The following is a 20076-nucleotide window of genomic DNA, read 5'->3' as shown; positions in this document are numbered from 1 at the left end:
CTGTTCTATCTCCTTTTAAGAAGGTTAATGTAAGCTGCTTAGGAAACATTACTTATCAAGTTATTTAATGTTAGGAGAAATAAAAAAATGTACTCCAAAGTCTCAGTGACCTGGAATCCACTTAATTGATTAGACAGGAAATATTTGGCCCCTGATTTTAGGATAAAAAGAGAGAGTGGGGAAATTTAAAAAGATAGCATAATTAGATTTCAGTGCAGTCTTCCCCATGGCTGCACTTTCACATGTCTAAATGAACAGCTACACATAATGAAGAATTAATGTTCATAGTGATGTGCCGTGGGCCGTGAAGACATCTGATCCATCAGAGAGAATCAACAACTGTCACTAGGTTGCATTTGCTAAAGCAGGAAACCAGATCCATAAATCTATAACATGAGGAGACTTGGAAGCTGTCTATGTCAGAGTTTTACAAAGACATAATTTCAGTGATTAGATAGATAAATATGCAATCAATCCAAAAGAATAATCAAAATAACCTGAGCTGCTGGTAAACCCAGATGTTATGTTTTTTGTTTTTATTTTTGAGGTGGAGTCTCACTCTGTCACCCAGGCTGGAGTGTAGTGGCGTGATCTAGGCTCACTGCAAGCTCCGCCTCCCAGGTTCATGCCATTCTCCTGCCTCAGCCTCCCGAGTAGCTGGGACTACAGGCGCCTGCCACCATGCCTGGCTAATTTTTTTGTATTTTTAATAGAGACGGGGTTTCACAGTGTTAGCCAGGATGGTCTCGATCTCCTGACCTCGTGATCCGCCTGCCTCGGCCTCCCAAAGTGCTGGGATTACAGGCGTGAGCCACTGTGCCTGGCCAACCCAGATGTTATAATATGGGAACTATGAAGCACTTTAAATATTGAATGCAGATGGCTCTGTCGAAGCTGCCTTCTGTTTTAAAGTTGTGAAGTCTATCAATCCTGAAATATATAGATTAAATTTACTTGGATATTTAGTAATGACACAGTCAAGGTAAGAGGTGGACAGGCATTGTTTTCAACAGATACTGGGATCAAGTCCCAGCTAACTGTATATTAGCTGTGCATATTTGTTGGTTCTACCTTTAGAGTAGAATATTAAGCCAACCACTTCTCACCATTTTTCATCACTGTCATCACCCTCACTCAAGCCTCTGTCATCTTACTCCAAGAACTCTTCTAACTTTTCTCTGTGGTTTCACTTTGCCTACCCCTAAATTCGTTCTCTATTCATGATAACCAGGTGGTCCTCTAAAAATGTAAATCAAACCAAGTCACTCCCCTGCTCAAATATCTCCTATTACACCTCAACTAAAACCCAGACCATGGCTCTTGAGGTCCCATGTGGGGTGGCCCTGCCTACTTCTCTGGTCTCCAGTCCTGCCACTGACTGTCAGTGACTCAGCATCAGCCATCCTCCCATTATGACACTTTCATGTCCAGCTCAAAGCTTCTGTACTTGTTGTTTTTTTTTTCTCCCTAGGACTCAGATTATTCACATCTGTTCAGGAGACAGCTCCTTAGACATGCCTTCTTTGAAAATGTTCCCAGCCTCCACTGTCCCCTTATCCTTTTTCTAAATTTCACTTATCACTGTTGAAATTACGCTATTTATTTAGTAACTTACTTATTCTTTGCACTTTCAGCCACTGCAGTGCCTTATTTTATTTTGTTCACTATTGTATCAATAGTACTGTGAACAGGAGGCATTTACAAATATTAGATGAAGGAATGAATGAATTAATTTGGACTAATGTTTCTTTCCCTGGGTTAAGTGGTTTGGCGAGAACAGTTGTCAAGGAAACAACTGTTATCAAACAAGGTTATCAAAAGGCTGTTAGTCTGTCTGCTCCATGATCCTAGGGACTCTGTGTCATACCCCACTGTATCACCAAAACCTAGCTCAGTCTACCCCTGAGTGAATGGAATGATAAATGAAAGATGAAGACTTGGGGCAACAGGGGAAGAGTGATAACACATAGGTGAAAACTGGCTGTGTCTGAGATGACTGACAAAGATGATAACTTGTTTGCTATTTTTTGGACAAAATTTAATACATATTACAACATACATCTTGCTTTGATAGACGTAAAACATGTAACTATAAACTTCAGTCTGAAACGTTTCTGAGCAGAGACACATCACAAAAGAGTAGACTATTCCAAAAGAAGATTATTCACCTGTTGTTAGACTCATAGAATGTTAAATAGTGATCATTGGGAAGAGAAGTGGGCAGCTTTATGGCTTTGCAGGTAAGGGATGAAGTCTTGGAGGTTCTAAGCACAGAGAATGTATTCCCATAATGTTAACATGGTCTTTGCCGATAGTAAGCGGTCTTGAATACATTCCAGGAGGTGCCTAGTATGAGTAAAGCCTTAGATCTTTATTGAAGGCGAAGAAACCTTTTGTTCTAGGATTAACTACCCACTTGTCTCTGATTTTTGAGTTCTGATCATTTTTAAGTGGTGTCTCGTTTGTATTTAGTTCAAGTGTTTGTTTCATTCAAGGTCTGCCTGACCTCTTGAAGTCCTTGTTCTCAGAGCATCTGCAGTTTTACCTATCAATACAACTTGAAGAAGTTCAGGGCCAAAGAATCAAAAATAGCCTCTGCTTTAATAACCACCTCTCTATCCAATGAAAGCAGAGTTGCGGGTGTGTAGGTTTTTAGACAGACAGATGGAAGCCTGTAACCAAGAAAATCAGTCATCACCATTGTCTGCTTTGTCAAGAAGGAACCAGAAAAAAAGAGCGAACTCTTCCTTTTCTTTCCTTACCCATATTCTTTTATAGAAGGTGTGTTTGGGTTGTTGTAGAAAGGTAGTTAAGATATGTGGTATGAATCAAACCAACCTAAAAAGAAATGAAAAGTCAAGTTACTTTTCAGGGATAAAGGAGAGGGAAGGTAGGCACTAGGTGGAAGGCTTTGACCTGAGAAGATTTAGGGAGATTCTAGCTTCTAAAGGAACTCACATTTATTGAGAATCTGGGCTTCATCCTCACAACATTCCTTTGAAAAAGATATTATTTTCCTCGCTTTACAGTCAGGACTCCAAAGCCCTTCCCTTTCCCACCATTCCATCAGGCTAACTGGCACTGATTCATCACTTGAATTCTTGGACTGCTTTAACGATGAGGACCCTCTTTGCACTCCTGTATGATAGACCTAATCTTTGAGGTCTGGACTACAAGGCAGAGCAAACTGGAAGACATCTGTGGTCTTTGAGACAATTCCTTCCTTCCACACTCTCCATGGGGCCCTTTTCATGGCCGCCTGGTGTGACTGGAGCACCACAGCTGAGTGTTCTGTTAGACTTGCACACCACGGACAGTTTTAGGAAGTTACATAAGCCAGTGGTTGTGTGCTTATGACCACAATCCCCAAGAAGCTCCCACCAGCTTTAAAAATACAATGTCAGACTTGAAGAAGAATCCCTGTGGCCTCCACAAATAGATGGGGAGCTATTGCCTGTCATTTGAAGGTGCTTCTCACACATTCCAAGGCCTGAGCCCGCATTCCTCCTCTGGGAGTTGCATTTTGGCAGGCTTTCAGATTTGGTGAAAAGGTTTCTTGTTTCTGAGAAGCAATAGGGTGGGAATTCACTCGACGTCTTTGTCATTGTAAAGGCCCTGTCAAAGCCAGCTGTCAGTCAGAAAAGATGAAAAGAGAGAGCTGCTTCTTAAGAGGGAGCTGGGTACCATTAACGGCACAGCCTCTTGGAAAGGCGAAGGGGATCACAGAACTTTGACCGGAATCCGTGGCTCCCGACTCCCATTCTAGGGATCTTTCCACCCTTCTTTTCTGCCTTTCAGTTGGCACAGCCATTTTCAGCGTGGCATTAACTCAAGCCCGTCCACTAACACCTGACCTTTCTCTGAAATCCCAGGCCACCATTTCAGTGACCTGCTACATTGCTGTATGGTTGACCAGTACCTCAAAATTATTCTTAGTCTTACACTTCAATTTTGTTAGTCCTTTTTCTGTTTCCTGTGTCTATTAATGGGTCCTCTGTAGACATGCTGCTTTAAAACTCAGTCTGGTTTGGCACGTCTGCCTCTGCGTCACTTTCCCTTCCTCTTCAGTTACTTAGTTGATTGACACTTTCTTCTGCAGTATGCTATTGCATTTTCTAATCCATATTCTTCCTGTCACACTGGACCACAGCAATTACCACATTCTTTTACCTTTTTATAATTTTCTTTATAAAGTTCCTTTTAAAAGTTATAAAGTACATTACGCATATGCAACTAGAGAAATAACGTAAATAAATAGAGGAGAGAGAAGAAAAAGTTTAAAAGGACCCCTACAACCTCTCTCTGCATCCTTTCCTTCTACAACATTCAATGTTAATAATATGATGTGCATCCTTCTGGAACTTTCTTCCAGATCAGCTCACACAAAAATATAATAAACATATTTACATACAGCATTTTTTGTTTGCTTTGACAAGAACTACATCATATTTTGCATATTGCTCCAGAACTTACTTATTTTAGATATTTCTTCAGTTCATGATATAGATTTTAAAGGTGGCCATAATAATCATAATCCATATTTGTGGTGATATCATAGTTTATTAAATCACATCCCATTGTTGGCTATTCAGGGCCTGGGCTGGGTATTTCCTGCTTGCATCCCCAGATATCCTCTCCACCTTTGTCTACCCTGCTCCATACTCCGTGTATGGTGTGCCTTAGTTGGTTTCTTTGCCCTTGGGCTTCTGGTTGCATTTAGCTCTTAGGGCACCAATAGGAGATTAGAGGGAGAGTGAACAATGAAGTTGGGGTATTTTCCCCGATTCCTTCCTATCACTAGGTCATTGTGGGGCAGCTGCATGTCTCTGCTGAAGGTTAGGGCTCCTGCCAGGCAGCCCTCTCCATACAGCTACAGTCTCCACTTCCAATAACCACTCCCTCCCCTTTCCCTCTTCTGACCTTGGCAATGGCTCCCTGCTGCTGGTAGGCCCTGGATGCTGCATATCCATTTATTTGCCCTAAACACTGCCCACACTTTGTTAAGTAATTTCTTTGTTAAATTCTCCTTAATAACTTCTTAATAATTTTATCTGTTTCCTGCTGGCACCCAGCATGCTAAAGGTCTTTTCTTATTTTGTTTTGTTTTTTTTTCCCCCTGCCACTTGCTGTTTCTAAGTTTTTCCTTCCTTTATCTCCAGTGTGGGCCTCTGTCAGCTTGATTTTTTGACCCTATGATTGACTATTTTACTTATTTTTTGAAGATCCTTCTAGGGCTACTACATAGTAAAGGTCAAACTTCCTAGTTGGCAGCCGTTTGCATCCCTTATTCCAGTATCTTAAGCTTTGGAGGAAGGAGGGTGCCTAACTCCACAATCTCTTATAGAGATGCATTTCTTGCATCGATACCATTGGTTCTCCCAATGATTGGTTGTGTGATATTGGACCATGAGCTAACCTCCCTAAGCTTCCATGTCTTCATCAATGCAATGGGAATGACAGCAGCATATAATTCATAGCACTTGAAGATTGATTGAACAAGATGTACTTAAAGCTTCTATCTGTTTTCAGCAAATAAGAAGTTTTCAGTAAATGGTAATTATGAATTATTGTAACACGCTGTGATCATAATTGCCGTTGGCCATACCCACGTGTACAAATCAGCTATTTACCTTAGATTCACTTAGGCAAGGCCTCTGTGGATCCTTTAATCTCTGCCAGACAAAAGATTTTTCTGCCTGCCTCTCTCCTCTCTCTCTCTCTTCCCCCCACCTTTCTTAATTAATAGACTTTGTTTTTTAGAGAAGTTTTAGGCTTACAGAAAAATTGTGCACAAAGTACAGAGAGCTCCCATAGACTCTTTCTCACTCCCTCCTCACCCCCAAGTTTCCTCTCTTATTAACACCTTACATTGGTGTGGTATGCTTGTTACAATAGATGAACCAATATTGATACATTGAAGAGAGTCCAGTTTACATTAGAACTCACTCATTGTTGAGTAGTTCTACGGGTCTTAACAAATGCAAAATGTCATGTGTCCATCATTGCAGTATCGTCTAGGACAGTTTCACTGCCCTGAGCCACTTCAGTGCTCCGCTTACTCACCAGTTCATCCCCTCCCTGTTCCCCTACCCCCCGCCCCAACTGGTAACCACTGATCATTTTACTGTCTTTCTATAGTTTTACTCTTCGTCTTTTTAGGTCACATTACTATTTGCAATCCTGGCTTACTTTTCTTACTGTTTTATCTTTACTTCTCTATTCACCTTCTGTATTCAACTTCATGGCTAGTAGTTACACAAGCATATGTTTCAGGAATGAATTATTAAACTCGTTTACCCTTAGAATAAAGACTTAGGTTTAATTTAGGCACTTCTTCCTGATGCAATAGGCATTTGGCTTTTGCACAGGCCCAGGGTCTCAAGGGACAAGAGATCTTGTTTGATTGAAGCTGGATGTCACTTCTCTAGTCCGCATATGTAAGATAGCTTCCACCCGTGGCACATGTATTTGAGGCCTAAAAAGGAACAATGCAAAGCAAAACAAACAAGTAATAAAACACAAAACTATCATATAAATCCAGACCAAAGAGGTGCATGAATTAGCTCTCTAAGCACTGACTTGGCTTTAATCCGTACTGGACTTTATACTCTGGTCCTGAGCTACAGATTTCCCAAGCAGCTTGTATAAAATGGTAATAGCTGCCTTGTATTTGTACTGTAATTTGGATTTGATTTTAACAGTACATCTATATTACAAGAGCAGTAGAATAGAAGTTGTAGCAAGGTGGTAGGAGCAGTAGTAATATGTGTAATACCTACCACTTAGGAGTCTTTTTTTTTTTTTTTTTTTTTTTTGAGACGGAGTTTTGCTCTGTCACCAGGCTGGAGTGCAGTGGTGCAATCTCAGCTCACTGCAACCTCTGACTCCCTGGTTCAAGCGATTCTCCTGCCTCAGCCTCCTGAGTAGCTAGGATTACAGGGACGCCACCACGCCCAGTTAATTTTTGTATTTTTAGTAGAGACGGGGTTTCACCATGTTGGCCAGGATGGTCTCGATCTCCTGACCTCGTGATCCGCCCGCCTTGGCCGCCCAGAGTGCTGGGATTACAGGCGTGAGCCACTGCGCCTGGCCAGGAGTCTTTTGTGAGTACCAACCCTGCATCATGTCTTTAACTCTCACATTAGCCCTGTGAGGTAAGCATTATTATCTATACTTTACAGATATATAAATGTGCCTTTTTAGAAAGATTTACCTTCACTCAGCTGAAGAAGCTGAGGCACAAAGAAGCATCAAGTTAGTTGCCTAAAATCACAGAATAACTTAATGGCAGAGATGCTAATGTAGCCCTGGCTTCTGGACTCCCTCGGTTGCTACCTACAGTTCTGGGGGTAGCTTCAAAAACTGCTATTAGGCTGGTTTTCTTCCCAGGCAGGAACCTTTCTATTTTTTCCAACCAAAAGCCCAGTTAAAGATTTGCCATATGTCTTCACTTACCGATATCTGGTTTCCTGTTTTCTGATAAGGCATCTTTGTTCCTACACCTGACCCTACCCCACCCTGCCTCTTTCTCCATCCACCCAAGCTTCAGACCCAGAGCATGGTCCCCAGTAATCTCATCCTTCTGCTGTACTGCCTGATGTGGGTGGTCCCCGTCACTCTACTTTGGGTCCTGCTTTTGCTTCTCACAGGCCCATGTGGACACATATGCACCTATACTTCAATAGCAGAGATGGTTCCAGCTGTTTCATAAGATCATTTTAGGGGGTTGTGGAAGAAGGCATTAAATAACATGGAATCGCATAATGACAAATTTTGTCCCCTTTCTAGTTCTTTTTCAAATCTTCTGAGTAGATCAAGGAAAAAGTCTCTGTTTACTACTAGTTTCTCATTAACATCTCCCTGATCCGTGATAATCTTCCTTTTTAACAAAATAACAGATCCAAGATCATCCTTTAGAGCCCTCTCGAAGGCAGCAGAATGTAGACAAAATTTAGTGATGTTTTTATTGTATTCATTCCTAGGTTCACTGTTTATTTTTGGCAAGTAATACTAGTTTAGAATTTATGAGACTAAGATAGTGTTTTCTTTTAAAATACATTTATATAAGGATAATATTAAGCAAATAACAGCACAGTTTATTGCAGGCTGTGTCAGATATCATGCAGGTAGTGCACAAATGACTGAGGTTTGAGCTACACAGACCCAGCTGACCTTTCTCGTTGAGAATGGAATCTCTCTAGGGCTCCTCTTGTCCAGTGCTGTCCCTCTCCTCCACATTCTCTTGCTTCTGGCGTGTTATCTATTTGTACTTATCTGTGTCTGGAACGCTGTTGAAGATTAAGAGACCATTATCGGGGGCTAGGATTAGGGTGCTCCCCCCAGTCCATTCCCCCATCCACTGTGACCCAGGGCAGGCCACATCACTTGTCAGGCCCTTTGATAATGACATCTTTAAAATGGTTAACATGAAGTTCTGGGGAGGGAAGAATGCACATAGCTGGCTTTGATTCTCCAGTTCAGACAACAGAGCAGCCACTCTGCCCTGATTAATGCTTCCCTGGGCTACTGCTGCCTCCACATTGCTGTTTTTCCTGCCTTGTGTCTGTCCATCTAGGGCTAAACCAAAGATAATAAAGAAAGTGAAGACAGTGCTTTCCATGTGTTATGTATTCTGCTTCGTGGGTTGCATTTTGAAGGGAGTGCCCCAGGTTGACCTACTTCCAGCACACCTCAGTGGTCATTAAGTATGTTTAGGTGATGAGGAAAGGGAGGAGTGTTTGAGACTCTCATCTGTAGCAGTTCAGAGGTTTGGAATAGCCAACCCTGGTAAACTATGCCCAATTTCAATGAAGACTCAGAGCCAAGAAACTGCATTGCTCCTCAAGATGTCTATCTTCTCCCAGGCCTTTCTGTTTGTCTCAATGGCATGCTTGTCATCGAGGGTCCTAGAAACACACCCATGTACTAGAGGGAGCGTGGGTGGGAGGCAGCTTTAAGACCTTACTGCCCTCTCTACAGTCCTGCTGGAAGAGTGTAGATTGTTATCTCCTCACAAGGGCTTATTTCCAGAGGAAAAATGACCTGGAGGGGCCATGGGAACTTGCCCTGTGGGGTTGGGTTTAAAAGGGGAAGTCTTGGCTGACCTTGGCTGCTGGTGGCAGGAGCTGAGAACAGTTGCTGAGGCTTGGCTGGGGACTGGCGTCTCTGGAATTCCCTTTATGGCAAGGTATGTTATATTTTGATTAACAAAGTGTTAGTTCAGTCCTTCTTGAGTATTTGTGAGAGAGGAGTTTTACAATGGCTGGTTATAATTGTAAGAAATAATGATGATGATGGTAGCTCACACATATTGAGCATTTATAGTGTGCCAAGCAGAGTTCAACCCTTTATATATAGTATGCCCCACAATCCTTGTCTGTACCCTCAGAAAAAGGTATCATTGTCCCCATTGTTCACTGATGAGGTAACTGAAGCCCACCCAGAGAGGTGAAGTCATTTATCCAAACACGGGTAGTGTTGGTGCTAGAAGTCAAGCTCATGTCTGCACGTCTCACCCAAGGCAACATATTTAATAACAGAGCCAGGATGAGAACTCGAGTCTCCTGAGAGCGTATTTAGTACCTTTTCCTAAATACCACCTTGAGTCAACTGGACTATCTTAGAATGTCTGGTTTTTCCTCTCTTCTTGAACTGATGCTGCTTTGGGGAAGAAAAACAAGATTTCATCCATGCAGTCTATCCATCCTGATGTTTTCTTAACAGTGAAAGTGTTTTAGGAAATCAAATCTAATTGCCCAAATGGGAATTTATTTTAAATAACCACCTGCACCTTCATCTGGATTTTAAAAGGATCTTGAATCCCCACTGAGAAGGTCATAGTCTGCGCTTTGTTAATGCAGGTAACAAAATATTTGATTTTGGGAGTCTCATTCTTCATTTTATATCCTCTTTATAGGATTATAGTTTTTACTCTGAGCTGCTGGAATGTCTGCGGAGTGTGGAACAGATGTGTCTTAAGCGCTGTTCTCAGACTGACTTTATTGACTGGGAAGAAGTCCATGGAGGGCTTTGGTTTCTCTGAGAGGCATGTTCTCATTACCTCAGATAGACAAAGGTGGTAATTTATGTTCTCTAAGTTGAAGACTAGGGGAGGAAAACTAAAATGGAGACCAACATCTCTAGTAGGCTTTTAGCTCAAGATTCTATCTTTTCATTCCCTATTTTACTTTGCATCTGTCATTCTTAACATTCCTTATAGCATTTATTACATCTTCCAGTTCTCTCTCCCCGCCCTTTCCTCTCTTTCTCCTTTTCTCCCTCCTTTCCTTCCTTTCTTTTTTCTTTTTCCTTTTTTTTCTTTTTTTTTTTTTTTGAAACCGAGTCTCACTCTGTTGCCTAGGCCGGAGTGCAATGGTGCGATCTTGGCTCACTGCAATCTCTGCCTCCCAGGTTCAAGTGATTCTCCTGCCTCAACCTCCCAAGTAGCTGGGATTACAGATGCCTGCCATGATGCCTGGATAATTTTTTTCTTTTTCTTTTTGTATTTTTAGTAGAGACAGGGTTTCACCATGTTGGCCAGGCTGCTCTCGAACTCCTGACCTCAGGTGACCCACCCGCCTCGGCCTCCCAAAATGCTGGGATTACAGGCGTGAGCCGCCACACCTGGCCCCCATCCTTCTTTTTTCTTCCCTCCTTTCCTCCCTCCCTTCCTCCCTCCCTTTTTCCCTCCCTCTCTTTTGCTTTCTCTCTCTCTTTTTGCTTCCTTCCTTTATTCATTTCTTGGTTCCTCTCTCTTTCATTCTCCTTCTCCCACACTGAGTTGTTTATGGTTAGTTTTCCTAATCAGTATCATACCCTAGTGAAGGAAAAGATGTTAGACTTATATCACACTTTAAAGTCCCGTGCCAAGCTGGATTGCAAAGTAGATCCCTTTATAAACTACATTAACACATTCAGGCCATTAAGGGGCAGGTGTATTGCACTGATTTTATAAGTAGTGGCTTGAAAGTTACTGAATTCCTAAAGCTACCTACCTGAGAGAACTGGACACAGTTTGGACACTGGAATGAATTCAGTATCAAATAGAGAAGAGAGCTCTGTCAGAAAGAGCTGCTTATCATAAGGTTTAAAGACACTTGGTACAGTGGCCTAGGAGAAATCAGTGATGTGCCAGGAGATGGGAGACATGGGTTTACTTCAAATTGGAACTAATCTACTCTGTCATGTGGAGAAGGTCACTCACCTCTCTGTATATATCTCCCCATTTGGAAAATAGAAATAGTCTCTCACCAACATACTTAAGGCTTAAAAACATTCAAAGTATTATAAATAATATTAATGGAATAAATGTAATACTTATTAGCTATTTACTTGTGTGCTAGATTATACATGCACACACACACGCACACTGGCAGCCACCCTGTGATGTGAGCTGAGTATTACTATCCACTCTGGGCTGATGAAAAAAAACGATGCTCTGAGAGGTTAAGTCCCAACTCAAGATCACACACGTAGTTAAGTGGTGTGTCTGATTCTCCCAGCAGTGGCAAAACCTAGCTGGACCCAAACTTGCCAGCTGGTATGCCTAGAACCCTGCTGGGCTGCAAGACAGTGACACACTTAGCTCTTGGTAGCTGTGCAGGGCCTAAGGCAGGTCAGTGGCGGGTTGCTTCAGGCTCTGAATACGTTCATTTTGGGTTCCAGATACCCTTCAGATTACCACAGCATGCCCTAGTGATATCATCATTCTTTATATATATATATAATTACATTAGAAAGATTGCTAACTTTGTAGACAAGACCATTTAACCTCCTCAGAAATCAGCTCATGGACGCTTGGCAGTCTTGGCTGCCAGGAACAGAAGGTGAAGAGGCCCACTGAGCCATATTCATCACTGAGGGAACTTTTATTTTATTTTATTGTAAGTTCTGGGATACATGTACAGGATGCACAGGTTTGTTACATAGGTAAACATGTGCCACGGTGGTTTGCTGCATCTATCAACCCATCACCTAGGTATTAAGCCCAGCATGCATTAGCTATTTATCCTGATGCTCTCCCTCCTCCCCGCACCCCACCCACCGTGACAGGCCCCAGTGTGTGTTGTTTTCCTCCCTGTGTCCATGTGTTCTCATTGTTCAGCTCCCACTTATAAGTGAGAACATGTAGTGTTTGATTTTCTATTCCTGTGTTAGTTTGCTAAGGATAATGGCTTCCAGCTCCATCCATGTCCCTGCCAAGGAGAGAGCAACTTTTAATCAGAGATGTTGGGTTTGTTCATTTTGTTGGCTTTTGATCCTAGCATGTGTTAATCTATCAGGCTCATCCATGAATTCATAGACAAACACTTTTTTGTGTCCAGTGGGGTTTGATTTTATGTGACCTGGGGGTGGTCAGTGGTTATGTCATACCCCACGCTCACATTCTCCAGTGCCAAGCCTAAGAATTGCCTTTCAGATTCCTCTTTGTTGATGACTGATTTGCCTAGGCCGCCATTTGTAGTGGATCCCCCTTCCATGGAAAGAGTTAAAATTGGGGAGGATAGCAGGGCAAGCTGAAGACCCATAGAGGAAGCATTTATTTGAGCTCTTTAAGTTCAGGTTTTGATATTTTTGCTCTGCATGGTGAAAACAAATTAATAATGTTAATATTTGTAGCCCATGGAGAAAACTCTTCTTAATCTCTTCTCTGAAACCTACACCAGGCCTATCATTCATCTTTGGGCTCTGTTTAGATTCCTGATTACTGAGCCAGAAAGATTTTATTTAATTACTATTTGAAAAGTTTCCAATGACACCATCTCAATGGTGTTAATTCCACTTGGATCAGTGCTTACTATCCCCCTGATGTTCATAGGGCTGGAGATAACATTTGCCCCTTTGCTGACATTTCATGCTTGTTGAAGGGAGTGATGATCACACCAGTGGCTCAGGGCTGCGTGTCCTTAGGCTGGTCATATTTCATAACTGGTCTCAGTTCAGACAGAAACTGGCCCCTTTCCAAAACCCAGTTTAGTTCAGCTCTTTGCTGGGAAGATAAAGAAAATCAGGAAAGCATTGAGTTATGAGAGGGAGGGTACTCTTGCAGTTACCAAGATTGTTATTATTATGAAGTTCCTGTTGAAGATGTTCTGTCACCTTCCTGGACACACATAGAACTGTGGGGTGGGGTTGGGGGCAGGCAGGAGGGCAGTGGTTCCTTGTGCTGGTCTGTGACTTGGTACTGGGCTGCCTGATGGCTGCATAAGGAGCTTATAAAATGCAGATTTGGTGATGTAGAGCACAGCCTGGGAATATGTATTTTTCTAATGTGTACACACTAGTTTGGAAGCACAGACCTAGGACTGCCTCATATAATTTTGCAGTACTGTTAAAATAGTATATCACAAAGCCATCATTTATTTTCTCAAAACTCTAATTTTTGGCCGCTTCCCACAATATTCTGACCCAGACACCTTTACATCATGTGGATATAATACAACCTCCTGTGTCCCACCCTTCACCTATTCATTCAACCAATATGGAATAGCTGTCTAGGATGAGCTCCAGGAACGAAGGTAGAAATATCAAAAGATACGTTGTTCCAGGACTAAAGGAGTCTTTGGTTTAGTCAGGAGATAACTTGAGTAATAAATAAATTAGCTACAGTAGAACATTGTTATTTTTCCAACTAACTTGCAGTGGGAGCAGGTGAAATTTGCTGGAAGGTCAGGTCACACATCGTGGAGGAACAGCCCTTTGGAGCCTTGACAAAGCAGATGACTGCTAGATGCCAGGTGATTATATGAGAAGGCAGAGAGAACATTTTTGTAAATGCCTAGTGGACAGAGAGCCTGATAATGTGACAAGAACTGCATGTTTTGTCATTTTAAAATATAGGCCACACATGATAGAAATGAGGGTGGACATATTAACAGACCAGATCATGAGGGGCTTGTATATCATGTGTGGTGGACCTTTGTATTTGACCTCATAGGCATGTCTTCCTTGCCTATGTACTTTGTTTTGGAACACTTCATTGATCTGTATCTTTAAAAAAATAATTTCTCCTGACAATATGATATGATGTAATTTCTTCTTATGCAATACCTTAGAAGAGCAGGGGAAGCTAGGTGGTAATTTTCTGTATCCCAGATGGGGCCTACCTTCAAATCTCATTCTCTGGCCCTTTCATTTCTGAAGCCAGAAGTCAGCAGGTTTTGGGGCTCCGTCCTCCATAAAATTTATATCCTCTTTGAAAGCTGATGTTCTCAAACAGGGGCTACAGAATCAGCATCAAGGGAATGATGACCATGATTGGCCCTGCATATGATGTCTCCCTGCTCTTGACCCCTTAATCAGTGACTCTTAATCCTCATAGTCAAATAGCCATGGAGAACATTGACCCTGAGCAGTGCATTCTAGAGCTGACTTCTCAACACAGGTCTTCACCGCTCTGCTTGCAATCCTGACATATGTCTCAGTGTATTTTCATTCAAACTCAAACTCTTACCAAACCCAGCATGAGTAGCCTGCCTACTTCCCCAACCTGATTTAATGCCACTTTCTTCCTTGAACCCTAAGCTTCTTCCACATTGAGCTTTTTCAGGTTTTCAGAGAAACAAAACTTAGTGCTACCTCTAGGCTTGTGCACATGCTATTCCTTCTACCTAGAGAAGTTCTTCACCCCCACCCCCATCTAAATTGCTCTTCCCTGAAAAGACATTTTCCAGCCTCTAAACAAGCCCACTGCCCTGTATTTTGTGACACTTAATATAATTTTAGATTGCTTGATTTGTTTTGTTTACTTTATTTCTCTATTGCCAGACTTTCCCTTTAAGCTCCATAAAAGCAATGACCTGGTAATGAATGGATGGATGAATGGATGGATGGGTGGATGGATGGATGGATGGATGGATGAATGGATGGACGGTTGGAGTTGAAATCTCTTTGTGAAATTGAATTCTTCACAAAGTCCACCCTCTCATTCTTTATTCATGCTGTAGCTACACTCAGCCAGACTCCTGGGAATTGTTTTCTCCTCCATGAACCCAACAAAGCTTCATCCATCCCTCATACTCCAGTCTAAGCTCCATTCATTTAATGAAACTTGTGATCTGTCAGGTTGACACTGATTTGTCCCTCTCCTGACTTATATATAAAGTATATGTTTACTTTGTTAATAACTTCATTAACTTTGTTAATAACTTGCATTGTTTCCTGTCGGGTAACTCAAATTTCATCTAAGTTATAATTTTTAAAAAGGCTTTGTTTTTCTCATAATTAAAGCAATAAAGAAATGCACTCAGAAAATGTGAGGAATATTGAGTATAATGAGATAAATATAAATCCTGCATAATTTCTCCACTGTAAGTTAAATACTATAGATACTTTGCCTTTTTCCCTTCTAGTGGTTTTATTACACATTTTACAACATTGTGTGTACTTGTGCATACATTTGTAAGTATCCTGAATTTTAGACATAACCATGATCTGAGCATGCCCTCGTGTAATTGCAAATACTTTTAAAAGCTTCTTTCCTTGTATGCCTAACCATAAGTTCTATTTTTGAGAATCACCATTGAGTGTCAACAGAGTACTAGAGAGTGCACTAGCCACTGAGGCATATGTTATCCCACTTTAAATATTTAGTGCCTACTGAATCAGAAAATATAAAGAATGTCTCACTTACTTGAGTAGATATGTTTCCAGGTGGCTATAATATTAATAGATTGCAGAAGCAAGAGGTGAAACTCTAGAATAATTTGAATTAAGGGCAAACCAGAAAGACTGGATCCCCAACAAATACACCTACTTTAAATGTTGAGTGCATTGAGCACACATATGTCTTTGGTAAATGTGTTTCTACTAGACATCTAGAACAATGAATTGGGAAAACCTTGGCAGATCACTCTTCTCTGAAATCATACCTGTGATAACAACTCATGTTTTCCTTCTTTTCTAGAGTGACCGTCTCCTTATCAAGGGAGGCAGAATCGTCAATGATGATCAGTCCTTTTATGCTGATATTTACATGGAAGATGGCTTAATAAAGTATGTATATGGAATTCTTCTCTTTATTGTTTTGCACTTCCTCTCTTCATTAATGGCTCATAAAGAAGCTTGGATTACATGAATGTAGTGAAAAAAATCTTAATTTAATCAACAGAATGAAGTGAGATACTGAGGGCAACTTTGGGCAGAAAGTATTGATGAGCATTCTACGGGTCATGGAAAAGTGGAAGATGTGGCCATCATCCTTAAGGATACTGGAAAATGTGCACAAATTACAGCACCCTAAAAATATAAGGCTTTGTGCAATAGGTGTCAAAGGAGTTGAAGTCAGGATAAGTGATTTAGAAGTACAAAGAAGAAGAAATTCATTTAGAAGTAACGCTTTGGGGTAGAGAGAGTATTTAATCTGAACCTTGACTTAAGGATAGGACTTAGATGGGCAGAGCACAGATAGGACATAGATTTCATGCAAGATTTGCAAATAAATTCATTAGGGATGTATAATTACATTCTAAAATGTATACTATTGGATGCCTGTAAGTGGCACAGCCAGGTAAGTTTTATGTGTAGGTTTCCTACATAGTGAACTTTAAAAGAAGATTTGATTTACATAGTGTTTCATCACAAAAAACAAAGTACACTACCCTGCTAAGATGTTGTAAAAGACTGGGTGTATCCAACCCATTCTATTAGCCCTGTCTGGCCTCTTTTAGTTTTATTTTTATATGACTTAACTTCATTGACTAGTTAAAGATTTTGGTTACAAGAGATCTCTTGCTTATCTTTGAAAAATTGGCTTAGATATAGTTTTCCGCAGGCAAACGTTTTTTACCAGCCCCCAAGTCTAGGCTAGCTTTCCCTTCTGTGTGCTTTCAAAACAGCTTGCGCTCGGCCGGGCATGGCGGCTGTAATTAAGTGCCTGTAATCCTAGCACTTTGGGAGGCTGAGGCGGGCAGATCACTTGAGCTCAGGAGTATGAGATCAGCCTGGGCAACATGGTGAAACCCTGTCTTTACTAATACAAAAATTACCAGGTGTGGTGGTGTATGCCTGCAGTCCCAGCTACTCAGGGACCTGAGGCAAGGGAATCACTTGAACCCAGGAGGTAGAGGTTGCAGTGAGCCAAGATGGCGCCACTGCACTCCAGCACTCCACCCTGGGTGACAGAGCTAGGCTCTGTCTCAAAAACAAACAAACAAACAAAACCAGCTTGTGCTTTCATCAATCATAGCAATTCTGACACTGTTAGTCTCCTTTGAGAGTAAGGAGACTTACTTACTCTCATATCTTACATATCTTGTTTATTCCACATCCCCAATTCTTAACCCAGGACTTAGCACAAAAAAATTTGATAAGAGCTACTTTTTATTGAGTGTATAGTATGTGCCAGGCACAATGTTAAATGTTTTGCATGCTTTCTCTCAATCAGCCAGCAGCCCTCTGAAGTAAGTACTGTACTATTATTATCCTGTTTCCTGAGATGAGGAGAAAGCAGCACATAGAGTGTAAATAACTTGCTAAAAGTTAATGTATTAGTCAAATAACATTGAATGAATGAGTGAATGAATGAATGAATGAACAAATCCAAGAACAAAAAATATTTGTTCATAGTTACCTTGCCAATTTACATTATTACTTTCTTATATTGGAAGTAAGAAAAATGGAAACAATGGGAAAACCAAAATATATGACAATAATTTCTTCAAACTATAAGCCACAATTGATTTTATGTTTTTCTATTAACTAAAAAATTATTATATATAGTTGGCTCTATTCAGAGGTAGCAAGCTCTCTCATTTGGAGAGAATGGGAAAAATTTGTTACCAAATGCTTCCTCATTTCAGAGCTCATCATAGGCAGCACTAATTGTTCACAGAACTTTTTTATTATTATTATTATTACACTTTAAGTTCTGGGATACATGTGCAGAACGTGCAGGTTTGTTACATAGGTATACATGTGCCATGGTGGTTTGCTGCACCCATCAGCCTGTCATCTACATTAGGTATTTCTCCTAATGCTATCCCTCCCCTTTCCCCCACCCCCGACAGGCCCTGGTGTTTGATGTTCGCCTCCCTGTGCCCATATGTTCTCATTGTTGAAGTCCCACTTATAAGTGTGAACATGCGGTGTTTGGTTTCCTGTTCCTGTGTTAGTTTACTAAGAATGATGGTTTCCAGCTTCATCCATGTCCCTGCAAAGGACATGAACTCATTCTTTTTTTTATGGCTGCATAGTATTTCATGATGTATATGTGCCACATTTTCCTTATCCAGTCTGTCATCAATGGGCATTTGGGTTGGTTCTAAGTCTTTGCTGTTGTGAATAGTGCTGCAATAAACATACGTGTGCATGTGTCTTTATAGTAGAATGATTTATATTCCTCTGGGTATATACCCAGTAATGGGATTGCTGGGTCAAATGCTATTTCTGGTTCTAGATCCCTGAGGAATTGCCACTGTCTTCCACAATGGTTCAACTAGTTTACACTCTCACCAACAGTGTAAAAGCATTCCTATTTCTCCAAATCCTCTCCAGCATCTGTTGTTTCCTGACTTCTTAATGATCGCCATTCTAACTGGCGTGAGATGGTATCTCATTATGGTTTTGATTTGCATTTCTCTAGTGACCAGTGATGATGAGCTTTTTTTTCATATATTTTTTGGCCACATGAATGTCTTCTTTTAAGAAGTGTCTGTTCATATCCTTTGCCCATTTTTTTGGTGGGGTTGTTTGTTTTTTTCTTGTAAATTTGTTTAAGTTCCTTGTAGATTCTGGGTATTATCCCTTTGTCAGATGGATAGATGGCAAAAATTTTCTCCCATGCCTGTTCACTCTGATGATAGTTTCTTTTGTGTGCAGAAGCTCTTTAGTTTAATTAGATCCTGTTTGTCTATTTTGGCTTTTGTTGCCATTGCTTTTGGTGTTTTAGTCATGAAGTCTTTGCCCATGCCTATGTCCTGAGTGGTACTGCCTAGGTTTTCTTCTAGGGTTTTTATGGTTTTACGTCTTACATTTAAGTCTTTAATCCATCTTGAGTTAATTTTGTACAAGGTGTAAGGAAGGGGTCCAGTTCCTGTTTTCTGCATATGGCTAGCCAGTTTTCCCAACACCGTTTATTCAATAGGAAATCCTTTTCCCGTTGCTTATTTTTGTCGGGTTTGTCAAGGATCAAATAGTTGTAGATGTGTGGTGTTATTTCTGTGGCCTCTGTTCTGTTCCATTGGTCTATGTATCTGTTTTGCTACCAGTACCATGCTGTTTTGGTTACTGTAAAATTATAGTGTAGTTTGAAGTCAGGTAGTATGATGCCTCCAGCTTTGTTCTTTTTACTTAGGATTGTCTTGGCTATACAAGCTGTTTTTTAGTTCCATATGAAATTTAAAGTAGTTTTTTCTAATTCTGTGAAGAAAATCAATGGTAGCTTGATGGGAATAGCATTGAATCTATAAATTACTTGGGGCAATATGGCCATTTTCATTATATTGATTCTTCCTATCTGTGAGCATGGATTTTTTTCCCATTTGTTTGTGTCTTATTTCCTTGAGCAGTGGATTATAGTTCTCCTTGAAGAGGTCCTTCACATCCCTTGTAAGTTGTATTCCTAGGTATTTTATTCTCTTTGTAGTAATTGTGAATGGGAGTTTGCTCATGATTTGGCTCTCTATTTGTCCATTACTGGTGTATAGGAATGCTTGTGATTTTTGCACATTGATTTTTATCCTGAGACTTTGCTGAAGTTGCTTATCAGCTTAAGGAGTTTTTGGGCTGAGATGATGGGGTTTTCTAAATATACAATTATGTCATCTGCAAACAGAGACTATTTGACTTCCTCTCTTCCTATTTGAATACGCTTTATTTCTTTCTCTTGTCTGATTTCCCTGGCCAGAACTTCCAATACGATGTTGAATAGGAGTGGTGCTACGGCCATACCACCCTGAACATGCCTGATCTTGTCTGATCACAGACAAGATGTTTGTCTGTCTGTGAATATTTGTGGAATACTTGTTATGTGCCAGGCAATTTTTTGAGATATTGGACTCATGCTATGTCACACGGTATGGTACTCATTATCAAGGCCCAAATCATCATGCTGTCTTCCCCCGGGACCTTTTAGTCTTT

The 20076-nt window shown here is 40.9% G+C and overlaps 1 protein-coding gene across 3 annotated transcripts in view; it reads left to right on the top strand.

Annotated features, from left to right (window-relative positions):
- The window catches only part of DPYSL3 (dihydropyrimidinase like 3), a 119507-nt gene that overhangs the window by 70140 nt on the left and 29291 nt on the right, over positions 1 to 20076 (top strand). For all 3 annotated transcript variants that reach the window (XM_003829068.5, XM_003829069.5, XM_008954480.6), the window contains one exon: positions 15905 to 15993. In XM_003829068.5, the coding sequence (XP_003829116.1) occupies positions 15905 to 15993 (89 nt within the window). The remainder of the gene's footprint in view (positions 1 to 15904; positions 15994 to 20076) is intronic.

Source organism: Pan paniscus, chromosome 4 (genome assembly GCF_029289425.2).
Source record: "Pan paniscus chromosome 4, NHGRI_mPanPan1-v2.0_pri, whole genome shotgun sequence".
Classification (NCBI taxonomy): domain Eukaryota; kingdom Metazoa; phylum Chordata; class Mammalia; order Primates; family Hominidae; genus Pan; species Pan paniscus.
This window is presented reverse-complemented; position numbering and strand designations above follow the sequence as displayed.